The following is a 20,471-nucleotide window of genomic DNA, read 5'->3' as shown; positions in this document are numbered from 1 at the left end:
GGCTCCATTTTAAAAGTATACAAACTGAAGAAATTCCCACCCCTCCTTTCAAGGCCTTCCTCCAAAACCACTCCCCCAAAACACACGACTAGCTCGCTAGCTTTAGTGAAAAGCCTGCCTAGCATAGTGGAAGACCCCGTCACGCAATATGGGCAAGGGCAGAATCCACGCAGGTACCTGGGGTACGTAGGTAGAGAGACAGGTAGGCTCGTCTGTCTACAGGTTGGGCCGCAATGACCAAACTCGGCCAACGAATGAAATGCAAACACTCCCCGTTTGTAAAACGCACGGAGGTGAGGCGCTAACGAAACATGAGGTCGGCGCTCAACCCGTTTGGTTGTGCGTGTGCGCCCAACACACACACACACACACACACACACACACACACACACACACACACACACCTCCTGCTAGCAACACGGAGCAGCAGGTCATATATCGTTGTCTTCAAACGTCTACAATGAACCAGTTCCCAACACCACCACCTCCCTTTGTCCTTGTGTTTGGAGGAGCCTCGTGAAAGCCGACCAGGAGGTGTGTAACCCCCAGCAACGTTACAGCCATGTATCTCAGGGTCGGCTGAAGACTCACCGGACAGGGGCGAGAGGACCATGCTGCCCGACCGCTGGACCTCGTCAAATTTACTGAAGATGACGTTCAACCTGCGGAGAAGAGGAACGAGCAGACGGCGACAGAGTCAGTCAATCCGGAGGGATTTGACGGGCATCAAAAGTCATCGTCTCGATGACGGACGGCTGAGTAGCGACGGGCGACAAGACACAACGGAACGGAAAAAAGGTGTGTGCGTGTGTGTGTGTGTGTGGATGAGATAAAGAGGCCATCAGAACATCACACCACCATCCCAAAATACCTCCCCCCCCCCCCCCTTTCCAATAGAGCAGATGTCCAAAAAAACTCGCTCCTCCGTTCTATATAAATGACACATCACGAAGCATGAGGGTGACATGTCTAGGCCTCCTACCAGTCTGCTAAACCAAAGTATTGATTATTAATATATATATATATATATTTTATATAAAGCAGGGCTCTAGCCTTAGCGAAAAATAAATTGCAACTTTGATTTTTATACCTAATATTTTTTTATGGTTATACATCGATCCCAGAAGACAGCACTGCCCTTATTTGGGCAGCCAAACTGCTTCCTGGTCCTTTGACTCACCGTGACTGAGGCAGCCCCTTCTTCCCCAGGTCCATCCTCACCCGCTCCCCAACGTGGCGGTAGATCTCCACCAGGCAGTTCATAGCACCGTCACGCACCTGGGAGAGAGAGAGAGAGAGAGAGAGAGAGAGAGAGAGAGAGAGAGAGATATAACAGTTAACGGTCTAGATGTTAAACCAGATATGTGAATGCCAACTAGTTGAGACTAACCATCTGCAACTCCTACTATATCTCTGTCCTGTTTCAGCTCATCGCTGTCCTGTTTCAGCTCATCGCTGTCCTGTTTGAGCTCATCTCTGTCCTGTATCAGCTCATCTCTGTTCCGTTTCAGCTCATCTCTGTCCTGTTTCAGCTCATCTCTGTTCCGTTTCAGCTCATCTCTGTCCTGTTTCAGCTCATCTCTGTCCTGTTTCAGCTCATCTCTGTCCTGTTTCAGCTCATCTCTGTCCTGTTTCAGCTCATCTCTGTCCTGTTTCAGCTCATCTCTGTCCTGTTTCAGCTCATCGCTGTCCTGTTTCAGCTCATCTCTGTTCCGTTTCAGCTCATCTCTGTCCTGTTTCAGCTCATCTCTGTCCTGTTGCAGCTCATCTCTGTCCTGTTTCAGCTCATCTCTGTCCTGTTTCATCACCATCTCATTATAATTGTGCAGATGAAAGCACGAATACAAGATAATGTATTTGTCATTCTTTGGATGAATGCTCGTGAATAATTCATCCAGGCTACTATTGAGTGGCTGCCAATGTGTGATTGCTCAGTTTGAAAACTTGTTTAACTCGAAATGACAACTTGGAAAGGACCTATACCTGTGAAAATGTGAACTAAATCAAAACAAATCATGTTTAATTAATCAGACACCAGTCAGCTGTGGCAGTAAACAACAACTCTTGCATACTGCTGCAACAAGCAGTTACCGTTGGTCTTATAATAGCCTGACTGAACCGTGCAACCAGCAATTTATCAGCCAGAGACAATGTCCACTTCCTGCTATGTAGTTTACGTGAGTCAGCATTTAGGTGGGCCTGTGTGTGTGCATGTGTATGTATGTATGTGTGTATGTGTGTGTGTGTGTGTGTGTGTGCGTGCGTGCGTGCGTGCGCATGTCTATGACTGTGTATGTCTGTGCACATGCATTTATGTGTATGTATGTATGTATGTATGTATGTATGTATGTATGTATGTATGTATGTGTGTGTGTGTATGTGTGTATGGATATGTGTGTCTGTGTCTGTGTGTCTGTGTGTCTATGTGTCTATGTGTCTGTGTGTCTGTGTGTCTGTCTGTCTGTCTGTCTGTCTGTCTGTCTGTCTGTCTGCGTGTGCATGTGTGTATGTGGGTGTGCGTTGGTCAGCTAGCCAAATCCACAAAGGAAGTGTGTGTGCGCTAGACTTCCTGTTGTTCTGGAGGAAGCGTTGTTCCGGTGATGACGGAGCACTGCAGCTTATCACCGGACAACAGACTCGGACGCCATCTTATTCCTGACAGTTCAACAGCTAGCCCGCGATGGGCTCACCCGCCTTATTAGCCAGGAACCCTCTTAGAAAGATATATATGTGTAACTATATGTGTGACTTAATTTGCCCAACAACAAGCGGCTGCATCCAAACATCTATTTCTGCATGTATTTGATATCAATATTTGTCTTAAATTGTATGTGAAGTGTCTTTGTGTACCATGCAAAGCACTTAAAATAAAACACGTTTCATGTAGCTGTTGAAGACAGCTGACGCACAATTGGGGCTGTGTTCACACAAGTCCACGCCAAACTCGGCTTCAGTACCAGTGTTTCAGCAGTAGGAGGTGCTAACGGATCATCTTTGAAGCTCCGTGTTGAGTTCTCATAGCAGTCCACCACAGACACTTTCCACTGTGGCTCTTCATCTGACAAACACAGGTGTCGCTCGTAACACTACTCATGGTTCAGGTACCAGGGCTTAGACATAACTTCACTGGTTTTGTCTACTGACCTTGTCCTGGTACATAAAAAGAGTAGCCCCATGAACTAAACTATACTTTACCATTACAATAGTACATCTACAATATACATAGTTTCCAGGCGTGCGTACCTGACTCGTGGGGTCCCCAAGGAGGTTACAGATGTGAGGGACTATCTTGCTGAGTGTCAGGCTCTGAGATCCAAATCTGAAGAAGAAAAAGAGGGAGCTAAAACACCCTGTCTGGAGACAGACTCTCTTAGAAAAAAAGAGTCAAAAAAGGATTAAAAACAACACCGTTTGGACTGGTCACTGTATAAATACACTGCTACAGGGCTTGTACATCAGAGTGCATCATGGGATTCTTTCTTTTTTTATTTTGTCCCGACCTGAGGCAAACGGAAACCTTGTTCTGCTACGCCTCGCATGAGAAACGCTGTGGCAGTTTCAAACACTCCCCAAAACATTTCACGATTAATTTCTAAACAATGACCCAACACCATTACTACCAACAACATAACTTAACATTCCTATGCTCCTTTAATTCCAAAATGGAGGCAATTCTGCAAAAGAAAAAGAAGACCCCAAAATATCCTGTCTGGACACCGGTCTCTTTTTTAGCTTTTAGAAAAAGAGACCGAAAAAGGTTTCAAAACAACATGGTCATACTGTCCACTATAGAAATTAATTTTGAATAGCCTAGCTACGGTATCATTACCTTTACTTTGAATTTACATTACTACAACCACTCTTCAGTTCCCTTAAACAGTACCAACTGAAAACTCCCATGATGCATTCTGATGTACTGCCAGCTCCCGGAAGGCTTAGCGCCTCGGAGGCGGGGCAACCCGACAGACTCACACGTTGAGGGTGGCGATGAGGCACTGGCACAGTCCCTCTCGGCTCCTGGTGTTCTTGTGCTTGAATCCGCCCAGCATGCGCTCCCACACGTACTAAAGACACAAACCGAGCACCGGGATGGAGTTACACCACCTGTGTGTGTGTGTGTGTGTCTGTGTGTGTGAGTGTGTGTGTGACTAAATTTGAGAGATTATCGGCATTGTTTCTTTGGATTTTTCATTTGAACTCCATAATAAATTAAATAAAATAATGAATGAAATGTGCATATTATTTTGGAGCAATGTGTGTGTGTGCGTGTGTGTGTACGTGTACGCATTACCAAAAAAGTGTGAGTGAGCGAGCAAGTGTGTGTGTGCGTCTGGTACCTGTGGATTTGCGGCTTGGTCCATGATCTTCAAGAGCAGGGCCTGGTCCTGGTCCCGGACCGCGTCCTTGGCATCGCCCAGCCGATCCATCAGGCTGGGCAGCACTGAGACACACAGCACACAGACAGACAGACAGGCAGACAGGCAGGCAGACAGACAGACAGACAGACAGACAGACAGGCAGGCAGGCAGGCAGGCAGGCAGGCAGGCAGACAGACAGACACACCGACAGATAGACAGACAGACAGACAGACAGACAGGCAGGCAGGCAGGCACACAGACAGACACACAGACACACAGACAGACACACAGACAGACAGACAGGCAGGCAGGCAGGCAGACAGACAGACAGACAGCACACAGACACACAGACACACAGAAAGACACCGACAGACAGCCAGACAGACAGACAGACAGACAAACAGACAGACCAACGAACGGAATGTCAGACAGACAAGACAGGACATACAGGAAAGACAGGACAGACACACAGACAGACGGCCAGACAGACAGACAGACAGGCAGACAGACAGACAGACAGACAGAACACAGACACAGAGACAGACCAACGAATGGAAGGCCAGACAGACAAGACAGGACATACAGGAAAGACAGGACAGACACACAGACACAGACACACAGACAGCCAGACAGACCCAAGTGGAAGTATAGGTTATCCTGCAGGTATTTACTCACATTTTAACATTTACTTTAGCCTCAACATCAGCGCTCAGACGTCTGGTAGCTTTCCATTTGGCGGCGTAACAAATATTTAACGACTTGAAATTGTTTGTAGAAGTGCAGAAGAAGAGTGAAAACTTGTATTATTTGTATTTTATCTTCATCTTTAAACAATGAAGAATATATGATATTTGATAAAAGAAAATATGAATGAATCGCAAATCAAACAATATCATTAAGCTTATACTTCATAAAAGCCTCTATTCAGGCCCTTCATCATCTGCTCTGATGTACATCATGGTATTATGGTAGATATGAGTTGTTGAATTAGAGCTGGGACTGACCCAGCCCATGTCCAATAAAAAAAAATTGTTTTGGATCCAAGAAAGACAATATTGTGTGTAAAACAAATTAAATTTTGGTAATCCAATCTATTTAGTTGTATACATAATAGCATAATAAACTGTTATATAATATCAGTGTACATCAGTACCAGTGTAGATGGTCAATTGTCTTTCAATGACATGTTGGATAAAAAAAAGATATTCATACCTGTTCCAACCTGATTTCTAAATCTCTCCTGTAGTCTTGTTACCAGGGCTGATAGAATGTCCATTCCAAATAAAACCACCTAAATCATAAAAAGAAAAACACATTACACAAGAGAAGGAGATAATTATATGAGTAGATGAATACAAGTGATGGTTGAACAGTATACAGTGTTTCCCCCAGAAAATGACTTAGTCAAGGTGGTCATGGGGGAGGGGGGGGGAGTACAAAACTTCCCTACGGAAGTTTTGTACTTTGTTGATGCATTATAATTAAAAAAAATAAAATAAAAATAATAATAATTATAATTTTTTATTTTTTATTATTTTTTTAAACATTGATAGTCAAGGCGGGGCCCTATTGTTGTTAAGGCTTAACCATACAGTGCTGGGGGAAACACTGGTATAAAGCTAAACCGTTTGCCCTGCTTTTATTTTGAAATCAATAGCAACAGCAAAGCAGTCTGCCTGCAAGGGATTCTGGGTAATATGCACACAGCAGATTCTTTCACCTCCCTTTATCCCATTACTGAACAAAATGCGGGTTTCACTTCATGACATTTGAACACGCAAATACCGGTCTTTTCTTGCATTGTTTGTTTCAAAGTTAACAATGAATGCCACCATGAGTCACATTACATGACGCACCAAGTAGTACTCCTCTTCCGCCACGAAAAGTTTACTATCCTTGTCTTGGGGTGGCTTGAGATACTCAATGAACGTCTGGTGAGAGTAACTCTGCTAACACCATAATCGACACATTCGCATCACCTGAACCTCGTGTTCGGGCTACGGTGCAATTTTTGGAACACTTCTTTTGCAAAGAAGAAACACACAAATTTATAAATATCAACATACTACCCACTGGCACCATCTGCTGGCCGAGGACTGTAACAGTGTTGCGGTTAACAACATGAGCGCAGCTGCCCACATGCTTTGTGGGTGGGTCATGAATGGCAACATCGTTTCGAGCCGCTCTAGTTACATGTGATGCTAGAGTGTAATGAAACGACAACAGAATCCTCAATTATCAAATCACGGCTGTTTCACACTTATAGAATGATAAGATAATTTATGACACACCAAAGAACAAGGAATACACCAGTCATCATCCAGGAAGGAAGAAAAAGGAGGGATCTTGAGTGGTACACCTCAACTGTAACCCACTAGGCGTGGCCGTCCCAAAGGACCGCTCTGTAAATGTAGGGTTGCTGCACCCAAACACTACATGTCATTGATTTCCTGGCCCCATTCCTGCCTTCACCATCTGTCTCCACGCCGGCCGGACATGTCAAGGTCTGTCCCGGAGCCAGCGGAACGTCAGTGGTGCTGTTACCCACAAATCATGTGGCTTGGTTCTGTTTGTCCCCCCCCCCCCCACAATTCTGAGCAAACCCGGAGCATGCAGCTCACAGGGAAGACATGGGCTTGGCCCCATGCTAATCCACAATACATGACCCACATGAACCGCGCTCTCCATGAACCCATATCCACGCCTTTATAAGCGTACAGGCTTGGCCTTACCCCCCTAAGCCTTTTTCTGCAGCTCTTGCTATGGCTGCCTCCCTCCTCCTCCCTCGGGCCAGTCTGCTGACAGACTGGCTGTGAGGCGAGTGGAGGGAGCGTTCTATCTGTGGCAGATAGGGCTGGGAGGAAGAGGGAGGGTGGGGCCAGATGAAACTCAACGCAGGCCACAGGCGCTAGCTCCGCCCCAACACGCCACAGGAGACCCCGCGGCCTCATTGCGGGTCCCGATGGCTGTGGCGGTGCAGGAAGGGCTCTGATTGAATCGTTGACGTGTGTGTGTGTGAGTGGTTTAAGTCGTGAGTGTGATGCTATACTGTGTAATGGATGCTCTACTACCATGCATTAGCCTGTATGTGTGTGTGTGTGTGTGTGTGTGTGTGTGTGTGTGTGTGTGTGGGTGGGTGGGTGGGTGGGTGGGTGGGTGGGTGTGTGTGTGTGCGTGAGAAACACATTGTATTAGGAACCTGGTAGCTTGATTTTAATTCAACCTCTGGCTGCCAGTGTCTCCAACGTCTTATCGCTTACTACGCAGTAATGAGTCCAACAGCTTTAATTAGCAGGACCACAAGGCCTGATGGCCCCACTGTTCAGTTTGAAGAGGTGCATCATGGGGGAGGGAGAGATTCACTTAGGCGGTTCCAGAGTTCACACACACACACACACACACACACACACACACACACACACACACACACACACACATATCCAGGCTAATGCATGTTAGTAGAGCATCCATTACACAGTATAGCATCACACTCATGACTTAAACCACTCTGCCACTCAATTATAGAAAGCCCTTTCAGCTTCAAACAGTCCCACAGGACACTTTGTCCGAAACACCTGAAGTCCTGCCACGTGGTGGGTGTGTGAATCCAGTCACCTGTGGCACAAGCTTACTGTGATAGATGGAGGCTAGCTACTCTTAAGAAAGGCACCGTAACCTTTCCACACTAAATTCTGCCCACTGTTTTTAAGTAGCGTCAAAAAACGAAAGGAAGTCACAATCAAAAGAACTGCATTTAAAAGGAAGTCAAATCTGTATGTTGACTTTAGAAGGTTGCTCAGCAGGATTAAGCAGGCCGGCATACCAGGGAATAATAGACGTGCATGTGGTTATTGTTTGTTTACATTAGACAAGCTAGAACAATCAGCCTAGTTTAATGACCACACAACCAGTTTTATGAACATAACACTCAGACACAATTTATATTAATAGTGTGTCTGCAATCAACCACACCCAGAAAATACACGTGATTATATGCATCCTCCTAGTACAGATGTTCACGTTTTTAGACAATCGGGGCTTTGAACCAACAACCTCCTGCTCCAAAGTGCTGGCCCCACAGTAGAGTTCCAGGTCACTTCATTACCAGGTCATCTCATCATCCCACCTTGAAATGACTGTTGTTGACCCAGGAGCTGGCGACGCCGTCCACCATCCGGTCCAGCAGGGCCGGGTCCTGCTCCAGGGTCGGGAGCCTCTCCGGGTCCGACAGCAGCTCCGTGATCTCCGGGCCCGTCTGCAGCCGCTTCCCCAGGTCCTTCTGCAGCACTAGCTCCACGCAGTAATCCATCGTTACCTCCATTGTTGCTGATCTTTCAGTCCAAGCGGTCGGCGAAAAAGTCAAGAAGCCCTTCACAGGCGAACACTTCCACGGGGCCCCTGGCTTACACTTCAGACACCCCTAGACTGGGTGACGACGCGGGCCGCCTAGCGTGCTGCTCGCTGGTCCTGGAGGACACACTGGACCTCATCCTCCAGCGTCGCATGGGTCAACCGTCCAGAGGATGATCCACTCGTAGATATCAATAATCAGGCAAAGTTTACGATAAACTTGCAATGGATGGGTAGATAGCGGCGACCTTTGAAGTCTGCCTGTCTAAGTATTTGCATATCAAGCCAAAGTCCCCACGAGATGTGTGCTGGGCTTTGTGACGTCACTCGCTACCTTATGAAGGGCTGATGTCGGATTCCGTGTGTCTGGTTTACTGTTATAAACACACGAGAGACGTCCCTGTGGTGACACACAAGGCGGCAGGCTAGCGGACTAGCAGTGCAACACCCGGCGCTACCGTTAGCTAGCACGGCATGCTATTAAAAAAAAAACACAAAAAGAAAAAACACAATCCACGTTGAGCGATAGTGGGCTATCTGGGTTTAGTTTCCCGTCGGCAGATACCGTTAGCTTTCCACTTAGCCTGTTGTGGGCTCACCTGCGATCGGCGGCGGGTTTGCTGTTCCCAAGCGGGATCACAGCCTGCATGATAAACAGCTCCGGATCACAGAAACCCAGAGCTCGGTCCGTCCCGTAGGAGTCACAGCGGCGCTGGTGCTTGTGGCTGAAACCCAGCATTAACCTCACTTTGGGCCACTTTTTAGCTTCTGCAATAGGGAGTCGTTAGTTGTTCGATTTTTTTTTTGGGGGGGGGCACCGTAAAGGCGACTGTGCTCAGGACTTTATAACTTTTCCATATTGAGGACTAAAAGTCATTCAAAAGAAAAAAACATGACTAAGAATTTGCCACAATGAACCGAGATGTCCCATTCAACACGCCGTAGGATTCGTTTTACTGCTTGCAAAATAGCGACACCTACTGGGGACAGCAATTAAAAACACTGGTCAAATAGTGACAACTGGTGGGGAAATACTAGATAAACATTGGTAGAACAGCGACACCCGCTGGATAAACACCAGATAAATACTGGTAAAATAGAGACAACTGGTGGGGAATCTCCAGATAAACACTGGTAGAACAGCGACACCAGTTGGACAAATACCAGATAAACATTCTACAGGTCTCTGACGGTCAGAGACATGCGGGGAACGGGTTGTCTATCGGTCACTTGCAGGTGTGCTATACACTAACTTTTAAAAGTGTACACAATCAAAGGTTCTTGTCTTCAGGATGACCTCAAGAGTGATTTATTTCATGGTGAACGGCCGATTGGAGCATGCAGAGTTCCGGACCGATTGCTCATCGACAGATGTCAAAGGTAGAAGACGGCTTCATTCTTTGAGGCTGCATATCGTTGATTTTAATTCAAACTTATTTTTTTTAATTTGGAATGACATTTTTATTCTCATTTGGTCGAAAACACAACATGCCAACATACTACTGTATTATAGCCTAATGTTTTTCAATACTTAATAAATACTTTCAATACTTAATAATTTCGCATATTCATGAATTTAATTGTCTGGAGTAAAACAGGCATTTTATCCTTAATTTCAATCAGCACAATGTGTCCTATCGAAGGACATGCGTTGTCCTTTAATTATTGCTTCCCAAGTCACTGGAGGTTTGGCTTCTTTATTTTGTACAAGTTACCCCAGGCTGTCCAAGGTCCAGCATGTGTCACTGACAGCTCCTCAGACTAGAGGGCTGCTCTAAGTGGGGTCAGCCACTATATGGCCAACTATCGATAAGCCTTATTAGTAACAGTTGGCACAGGGCCCAAGGCTTTTGGCTTTTTAGGTTTAAGGATTTTAAACAGAAAAACAGAAAGAAAAAGTATTGGAAGCGGATCTTTTACCCTTTGGCCTGAAATGTCACTAAGGTCTAGTTTATAGTGAAATCTTGTTGTTGTTTGATATAAAATAAAGAAAGAGGCCTAGGCTACATTTGAAGATTGATGCTTTAAAACACTGTTTTTTTAAGTACAAATACGTACGGATAATCTTTTATTCGTTTATCGTTTATTATCATGCCATTATTTTCTTGCTTTCTGAACTAACCAAAATAAAAACGGATGACAGCATTATTAAAAGCCATTACTGTTTCCGCCTTCCCCCCGTTATCAACTCGCGAGGTAATAGGCTCCGAGGCAAAGTGCGGCCTGATTATACTTTATTAGGGGTTGGACCTTAATAAAGATGTCCGCGGTCTTTGCTCCAGACCTGCTCCGAGCCGCGGCGGAAGCCGGCCCGCACGACATCCTGACGATGTACGACGCCGAGGGGAATGTGGTCAACATCTCCCCCCGCCTGACTGCCAATGACGTCAACACATGCTACAGACTGGAGGTGGTGGCGTCCGAGCTTCAGAGTGAGGCCCTTCCCACTCGCTCTCTCTCTCTCTATCTCTCCCGCCCTCTCCCATTCTCTCTCCCTCCCTTGCTCTCTTTTTCTCTCTTTGAACAGCCAATAGTGTGTATATTATTGTCAACATATTGCATTTAGCAGCACTGATAACTATATTGACAGAGGGCCGTCATTGATTCATAGAGTAGGGTTAGGGTATCTCTTGATGCATAGGCATATGATCAGTTAATCTGACTCACTGATGATTTGTACCTCATGTAGATCGGGGTTTAGCCGTGCCGACCGAGCTGCGCAACATGGACAACAGGTCAGTCCAGAATTAAGGAATCTCTCCCTTTTTTATTTATTTCCTGATTAAAACAATGACTTATTTGCATTGTCTACTAATTGACTGCTCTACAAAGTGAAGGAGTGAATCAATTTCTCACTCTCAAACTCGAGGGAAGTCATTTCCGTGTCAAGCATTTCTCAGAAGAACTACTCAATGCCAGCTTCAAATCCCCAGGCTGGAAAACGTGGAAACAAAGGTGCTTGAAGATACTGGGAAAACCACAGATCTCAAGAGCCAAGTGGAGTCTTTCAAGAGGAAGCTAGAGGTTGGCCACGCACGTCCACGCACACACACACACACACACACACACACACACACACACACACACACACACACACACACACACACACACACACACACACACACACGGGGAACCCTGTATTTTTCATGGCATCACATCGGATGTGTTTAGTGCACATAATTTTTTTTGAATGAGCAGGGGTTCATTATGATACATAACTATCTATCTTAAAACATTGATTCATTTGTGCCACCATTTTAATATATTCTATATATTGTAGTAGCAGTGGCAGACAGTAGCAGTAGCAGTAACAGAAACAGTAGCAGTGGCAGTAGCAGTAGCAGTATTAGTAGCAGTAACAGTAGCAGTAGCAGTATTAGTAGCAGTAACAGTAGCAGTGGCAGTAACAGTAACAATAGCAGTAGCAGTATCAGTATCAGTAACATTAGCAGTATAAGTGGCAGTAGCAGTATTAGTAGAAGTAGCAGTAACAGTAGCAGTATTAGTAGAAGTAGCAGTAGCAGTATTAGTAGCAGTAACAGTAGCAGTATCAGTAACATTAGCAGTTTTAGTAGCAGTAGCAGTATTAGTAGCAGTAACAGTAGCATTAGCAGTGACAATAGCAGTAGCAGTAGCAGTAACAGTATTAGTAGCAGCAGCAGTAACAGTAGCAGTAGCATTAGCAGTAGCAGTAGCAGTGGCAGTAGCAGTATTAGTAGCAGTAGCATTAGCAGTAGCAGTAGCAGTGGCAGTAGCAGTAGCAGTAACAGTAGCAGTAGCATTAGCAGTAGCAGTAGCAGTGGCAGTAGCAGTATTAGTAGCAGTAGCAGTATTAGTAGCAGTAGCAGTAGCAGTAGCAGTAACAGTAGCAGTAGCAGTGGCAGTAGCAGTATTAGTAGCAGTAACAGTAGCAGTAGCAGTAGCAGTAACAGTAGCAGTAGCAGAGTGACAATGTCCTCCTTGACCCCCCTGCGGCCGGCAGAACGTGGAGCACCTGAGCTGGATCGGTCTCTTCAAGGGGCAGGAGAGGCCTCAGCGCCGGGCCAGCCAGGGGCGCCGGCCCGTGCAGGACGAGCAGGCCCAGGTCCGCCGGACGTTCCGCCACATGAGGTGACCTGGTCTCTGGGGCCGGCAGTGGGCTCACAGTGGGGGACGGGCATGTGGGATGCAGGGCCCCAAAACCACATTAGAACCATGCCTGGGAATCAACTCTCAAGCAGTTTGGAATGAATTTGGAATGAGTTTTGAGGGAATTCTGGGGGAACTCTGGATGCATTTTAGAATCATTCTCATAAATATGCGGCCTGTTAAGCCCTTTGAGACTGTTTTTTTAATTGAAATTGTGATATCATTTCCCTTTTTTTATTTGTTGTTATTAAAGTATTGTCAATGCAAATGATAGACCCTATTTATTCAGATTTTGGCCTGAATGTTATATTGTCAATAATATTCTCTGAAATGCGTTATTTATTGTTCTGCTAGATATCATTGTTTCTCCAGTATAGCATTTTGCTTTATGCATTTCGGGGCAAAGAATCCCTAACTATGTCAGACAATAACCAAACCTCTTGTTACTTGTGTTTGGATGTAGCTCCCTGCATGTGAATGATAAAGTGAGGGAATACCTAAAGACCCCCCTCTTTGACAACTGGTAAGACACAAACACACACACACACACACACACACACACACACACACACACACACACACACACACACACACACTCGATACTTTACATCTGAAGTATAAGAATTTGATAAGAATCATAATATACTAGATGCAAATATTATTAACTAGATGCAATTTATAAAAAAATAAAATGTATTCAGTTAAGAGACGCTTTTATCCAGTCCAAGCACGGCCATTTTATAGTCGGCATTTCGCCTTGGCATTGCTCACGCGCAGTTTGGGTGAACTGCCTAGGTAAACGACACGCAACAAATCGCAGTATTGACCCCAGCGTGACGCCTGTGAGTGATGCACCAGCTCACACCGTTTATCCTTAGACTTTTGAGCTTGTACATCAGAATGCATCACAGGATTTTCTTTTTGCCATTTTGAGAAGATTGTTGTATCTTCATTTTGAGAAGATAGTCAAGATAGTTGTAGAACTGTAACATCCTAAATCAACCTGAATATACCGTCACCTAGGCTAATTCTAGGCTTTGTTTGGCCACGTCTCGCATGAGAAACCCTGCGGTTGTTTCAAACACAGCAATGTCTCCACTTATGACAAATCCATCACAATTAACAACTAAACAATGACGAAAACCGACACGCCCTTAAAACGAGTGTTTTAACTGTTATACAAGGTTTAAACCTGTAGGGGGCAGCAAACTAACACCATAGGTGTGTGGGGGCGGGGTGTCCTCAGGCAATGGGAGGAGGCCGAGATGCTGGTGCTGCTGCAGGTGATGTACACTGACCTGGACTTCGTCACCGCCTTCCACATCGAGGTGGACGTGCTCCAGAACTTCCTGTTTGAAGTCTACCGCCACTACAACAACATCCCCTTCCACAACTTCCAGCACTGCTTCTGCGTAACTCAAATGGTATCAAACCTGCCGACGCCCCCTTGTGGTTCCCTTGGTCCCTCGTAGACATGCTGGCATCTAACACACACACACACACACACACACACACACACACACACACACACACACACACACACACACACACACACACACACACACACACACACACACACACACACAGGTCTGAACGAGGTCTCCTGTGGTGGCAGATGTACGGGCTGATCTGGCTGACGGACCTCAGGAGTGAACTGGAGAGAATCGACCTGTTCGTCATGCTGACGTCGGCTCTCTGCCACGACCTGGACCACCCCGGCTACAACAACGTCTACCAGGTCTGTGCCCCGTCCCCCCAAACCCGGGCTACTGAAGTCTGGTGATCCGTTTTACCCTCTGCTATGGTCTTCTGTTGAGTCTCCATGGGAGGGTTTGGTGGGGAACAGAGTTGTCCCAGTTACTGTCTCCAAGGGTTTCACAGGCCAACTGTGATGAACCCCTAACCCCCTACGGAGCAGGGAAAAGCTCCCTTGATTATTGAACAGGAAATCTTGGTTTGATTTGATTTGATTTATTTGGACATATCCAAGGGATAAAAGAAAAACATGACAAAGTGCAAGCACTTATTTCCATCATGGTCCCTGATGTTACAAGACAGGACATATAAAACCAAACATTAAACATAAAAGAAAATAGACTATGAGAGGCTAAACATGTAAAAGAATCTTCCCTAACCCTTACTTTCTGTATTAAAGTGCAAAATGCATACATAGACAAACACCAACAGACAACAACTCACATGGCGGAAGACATGTTAGTGTCACTAGGGATTTAAATTCACCATGAGCCAGGATTTTTACCTTTTTTCTGAAACAATGATAGTTGTCTATGCTCTTAATTTCCAAAGGTAATTTATTCCAGTTCACCACACCAGAGAGAGTACACTTACCAACATTTTACTCACAGTAGACAAAAAACACACGTATGTGATGAAATCAGGTGTAATAAACTGGAAAGGCTACATCACATGGTACACATCATGTTGTAGGCATAACCAATCTATTCCAGATGTGATTAACGTTGGATATCTCCTTAAATGTACTAGATCAACGCCCAGACGGATCTGGCTCTGCGCTACAACGACATCTCGCCGCTTGAGAACCACCACTGTGCCGTGGCCTTCGCCATCCTGGCCAAGGTATCCGCCATGTTTATCCCCTCAGAGCACTCACGGGATCGCTGTCATTGACGGCCGCTTACCCGCCATTTTTGCTTGACGAACACAGAGATTGTGACATCTGTCAGCAACACGCAAGCTCTGTGTTCGCCAATCTACTTATTGAGTCTTAAAAACAAAATGGCATCGACGGGTGATCTACTGACGGTATTGTGTGTATAAAATGTCATTTTTAATAAACAATCTGTACACTTACAAAGTTCTCAATGCCTCGTTTTATATGTTAAGACCCTTATTATACTACCAAAGAAGTGTCGGGCTACTTTTAGCCTTTAAAGTGGTTTAAAGTTTTTACCATAACAAATGCCCCCATCGTTCCAAGTTTATAGCGTTTTGATAGAATCGGCTAAAAACAGCCAACTGAAGAAAGCGTCTATATACAGTTTTTGTGCTCCAAAACGAACGTTTCAACTCATTATCATACAAAACATATCCAAAATCCATTTTACACCGGAATTACCCTTTAAAGTGAACACGTCCTGAATAGAAACGCATAGGAAATGCATATTCCTGGAACACATAATTCTGTAATGCTGATTAAATATAAAGCATGTATTCTTTACCTGTAACATTAAACTTCTTACTCATAACAAAACAATTATGTTTGGCCGATAATGCGTAATTTAAACGGCAATTCAAGCATTAAAACTATAAAGCTATGCAAAAGTCGGAGTACTCCCCCAATCCTGACTTTAACGTAGACATATCTAAAGATTCTATTACAGACATAGTAGCACACTACCTGATTTGTGTGTTTTGACGAGACTGCAAACTCTGTTACTTTGTCTGTCATTCTTTGACAGCAGTGGTGTAAATGCTGAATAAAAATGCTCTTCTGTTACAGCCTGAGTGCAACATCCTGAAGAGTCTCACAGGCAATCAGTACAAACATATTCGAGCAGGAATGATCAAGTAAGGAATGACTGTGTGACTTTGCATTGCTACACAACCTCATTTATTCTAAGTGTTATTACTTTTCTGCATTGACTTTGTTTTGCTGATATTGTGTTTTGATTGAGTCTCATGAGTTCCATGTCAGTGTCTGACTACCGGCCCATTGCTACGGAGCCAAGTTCATGAGAACCATGAACCCCAATCAAAACCCATTGTAATCCAAACAGAGTGCTCATTCTGTTGTTCTAACTGTCCCCAGGTGTATTCTAGCCACGGACATGGCACGACATAACGAGATACTCAACAAGTTCAAAGCCACGCTGCCTGCGTTTGACTTCAAGACAGAAGGTCATAAGGAAGTGGTGAGGAGGATGTCGCTCAGACTCCTTGTTCTTCTTTTTCATTTCCTCTCTTTAATTTCTGCAACAATCACACCAGTGTGTGATTTATTATACACTGCTTAGTAGTTTGGAGGGTGACGGTGCAATGACTTGCATGTTCATCGAAATGTAGGACAGTTTTGCTGCTTTTATCTGATCTTGAAAAAGTGCTGCAATTAATTTCGAACAATAATACAAACATAACTAATATTGCTTTCTTTTTTTGAAATCAAATTATTAAAGAAAATATATTTAACATTTTATAATCACAATGTATCATTTACTATGATATAATCACTCTATATTATAATACCATAATAAAAAAATATAATAATTGAATCACAATATCAGGCAGAAAAATCATTAAGGTAATTAGCAATATTAAATTCCTAAGCGTGCAGCCCGGTTACTGAGCTGTGGACTGTGTCTCTCAGCTGATGAAGATCATGGTGAAGGTGAGCGACATCTCCAACGAGGCCAGGCCCATGGCCGTCGCCGAGCCCTGGCTGGACTGTCTTTTGCAGGAGTTCTTCAACCAGGTGAGCTTCACATCACTTCACAGCTCGTTCGTTAGCACGTAATTAGCCTTTAAAGGAAATACCATCCCTGTTTGAGCTATAGGCCCCGCCCAATATCAACGCATTCTTGCCACTGGTGCTCTGGACCGTCATACGAAATGTGCTTTCGGTCTGGTCACCGGACCGAGGCAATAGGGTATCCATGTCGACGAACATCAGAAATCTGATGGCGGGAATAATCAAAATAAATCACGACCGACTTGATTTGAACACACACAGCATTCCCACACACAGCATCCCCACACACAGAATTACCACACACAGCATTCACACACACAGCATTCACACACACAGCATTCTCACACACAGCATTCACACACTAAGCCTTCACACACACAGCATTCTCACACACATCATTCACACACACAGCATTCACACACACAGCATTCATACACACATCAAGCTTTTCCACGCGATCATGTCTCCGCACAAGACCTTTCTCCGCCATCCGGTTACTTTGTTCCAACAACCTCGCCCGACCTGTCTTCCTGTGGGACGACTGCGGCCCCCACTTCAGTGTTTCCACTTTTGTTTCCAGAGCGACTCTGAGAAGCTGAAGGGTCTCCCGGTGACTCCCTTCATGGACCGGGATAAAGTGTCCAAGCCCTCCTCCCAGACTGGCTTCATTCGCTTCGTGCTTCTTCCTCTCTTCACAGAGCTCACCAAGCTCTTCCCCTGCCTGGAGGTATACCCCACGCCTTTCCAAAGATTCTCCTAACCCCGGCACACACTCTGCTTCTCTCTCATTCCTCTACAGTAGCACCTACCTCTCTCTAATAGGAACACCTCATAGGCTGTTTCAAAGTGGCGAACAAGGTTAACATTTCCCCTCCAAACCACAAAAGACTGTTTGTAGTTTGTTAGTTAGCAGTAGTTGTGGATGTATGCCCTCCTCTATACACAGTTACTAGTTTGAGTGACGTAGTGTGGTCTAACAGTGCTTTTTATGATATTTTTTGAGGAAGGCCACGGCCATCTTGTCAGCTGTTATTGAGTTAAATGCGCTGTGAGAATATTGTTGTTGTTTGTTTCTTGTTTCTTGTTGAATTGAAACTGCCTCTGGATGACACTGTTTCGATTTACAACCGCTCCCGGCTCAGTCTCTTTCCCGATTGGTTCAGGGAATCCATCATTCCTGTCAATCAAAAGGTTATCAAATGCAATTCACAAAGAAATGTAGGGAGGGAGGGAGTGGAGAGGGAGGAATTTTAGGAATTTTGTTCTCTCTCTTTACAGCTCTTGAATGTCAACTACTGCAGCTTTAATCATTCACCGGCTGGCTTTAACATTGTTCCCTAGCAACATATCTTGGAGCCCGTGCGGAAGGCCCTGGACTACTACACAGACCTGGAGAAGGAAGCCCAGGCAGAAGCAGGCTGCGCCAAGCCATGATGAGGGCAGACCAGACCTCACACACAGATACACACACACACACACACAAACATAGACACAGTAACAAAGAAACACACACACACACACAAACCCAAACAGACACACACACACACACACACACACACACACACATACACACACACATACACACACACACACACACACACACACACAAACATAGACACAGTAACAAAGAAACACACACACACACACACAAACCCAAACATAGACACAGTAACAAAGACACACACACACACACACACACACACACACACACACACACACACACACACACACACACTTACACGTTGACCCCCTCCGGATGAAGGCCCTGTTTGAGTAGCTGTCCTCAAGTTATCAAGTGGCTAACATTTGAGAAAAACTACTAGAATCATAGTACGTTTTAGTTTCACACTAGAATCCTTGCACTGCCCGACCATACCCCCTTCACCTACTAGGTCTGAAATGAGATTGATGAGGGCTGTCATCTGTCAAACCTTACCTTGCAGCCGATTGGATGAGCTTCAGCGGGCTGGGCTGGGGCTGGGGTTGCTCATTGGCCGACAGAATTGGATGGAGGCCGAGCTGCCCGTGCTGGCTGCCTCCAGGGTAGCATCTCGAGGTCAGACCGGAGGGGAGCTTGTCAGATTCAGACTGGCTTCCGATTCACCTCACAAAAGACAACAGACCCCCTCTTAGTAAGCCATGATCAACTGAGCACATCATTACTGATTTATTTGTGGAATTGATTGATCGATTGATTTGTTTTGATATTCAAACTGTATGTGTCTAGTCACAAGTCCTTTTTGATACAGAAATCCTGCAATATTGCTGTAAAGTAGATCCGGCATTATGCTGGCGTTTCTTTTATTTACATTGGTCAAATAATAATAATGAATCCAATCAAGGCTTGAATTGAAATGACACGAGTCTTCAATGTCTTAAATTATTGCTTTTGGCAAATATGAGTTGGATTCTTTGTATTTTTAAATAAGTATGATTTCTCTTTATACTGTAAGCCATAGGTAAATATATTTGTTAAATAATTGTACCACTTGAATTGTTTATTATTTATATTCTTTTAATTAAAAAAGGTTGGCTAATTGTTTTTTAACTGTGTTCTACGGGAATAAATAAAGATCAAGAATGCAGAATAAAAATATTTTTCATTGTTAACCAGTGTTCTTAAAATGTCAACATTATTGCCACTTTGATGTTAACATGACATTCTTGCTTAATCACCTATTCTTTGTGCCATTCTGTAACTACAACACCACACACACACACACACACACACACACACACACACACACACACACACACAGTAAACAAAGCAAGTTCAAGTCCCTGTGGTCAACAATATATCAGTCTCATCAGTCTCCTTCTCGGCCGTGGTACCAGTGGCACCCATTGCTGCACTCTGCTGTCTGACAGGAGTCTCACCGGTTCTCCGCCTGAAGCACTGTAGTTCCACTCCCTGCACATTGTCCTGTTCCGGCATCGGTGGTCCTGCTTTAAAACAGGCAAGCTCAGTAAAGCCCCGAATAAGTCAGGTGTTCAACCCCTGACAGAACTGCATAACATTCATTCTGCACCCCATAGTGTAAAGCAGGGCTATTCAACTTCAATAGCAAGTGGGCCAAATATGAAAATCACTGGGGGTTCGTGGGCCGCACAGAATATTTGTAAACTAATGGCTAAAAAATAACTCTTGATAATAGAGAACGAATGACACATACAGTATCCACTTTTTC

The 20,471-nt window shown here is 44.8% G+C and overlaps 1 protein-coding gene and 1 pseudogene across 2 annotated transcripts in view; one reads left to right on the top strand and one right to left on the bottom strand.

The window, feature by feature from the left end:
- LOC307074733 (CLIP-associating protein 1-B-like) overlaps positions 1-9,510 on the bottom strand; it is a 53,877-nt gene extending 44,367 nt beyond the window's left edge. Inside the window, exons 1-7 of the mRNA XM_079735005.1 lie at positions 8,485-9,510; positions 5,571-5,649; positions 4,338-4,441; positions 3,973-4,064; positions 3,244-3,319; positions 1,181-1,278; positions 592-662 (exon numbers count right to left, since the gene is read on the bottom strand). Coding sequence (XP_079591131.1) covers positions 592-662; positions 1,181-1,278; positions 3,244-3,319; positions 3,973-4,064; positions 4,338-4,441; positions 5,571-5,649; positions 8,485-8,679 — 715 coding nt within the window. The 5' untranslated portion in view covers positions 8,680-9,510. The remainder of the gene's footprint in view (positions 1-591; positions 663-1,180; positions 1,279-3,243; positions 3,320-3,972; positions 4,065-4,337; positions 4,442-5,570; positions 5,650-8,484) is intronic.
- Positions 9,511-10,000: 490 nt separating this feature from the next.
- Positions 10,001-18,717, top strand: LOC307075075 (high affinity cGMP-specific 3',5'-cyclic phosphodiesterase 9A-like; annotated as a pseudogene). Its single transcript has 13 exons — positions 10,001-10,088; positions 10,991-11,140; positions 11,398-11,443; positions 11,642-11,732; positions 12,691-12,818; positions 13,300-13,359; positions 14,083-14,574; positions 15,342-15,434; positions 16,318-16,385; positions 16,627-16,729; positions 17,182-17,286; positions 17,864-18,010; positions 18,625-18,717. The product of its transcript is annotated as a high affinity cGMP-specific 3',5'-cyclic phosphodiesterase 9A-like (transcript).
- Positions 18,718-20,471: the final 1,754 nt, after the last annotated feature.

This window comes from Pollachius pollachius (genome assembly GCF_949987615.1).
Source record: "Pollachius pollachius genome assembly, chromosome: 4".
Taxonomy (NCBI): Eukaryota; Metazoa; Chordata; class Actinopteri; order Gadiformes; family Gadidae; genus Pollachius; species Pollachius pollachius.
The sequence above is the reverse complement of the archived record's forward strand: the minus strand, read 5'-3'. Positions and strand labels throughout refer to the sequence as shown.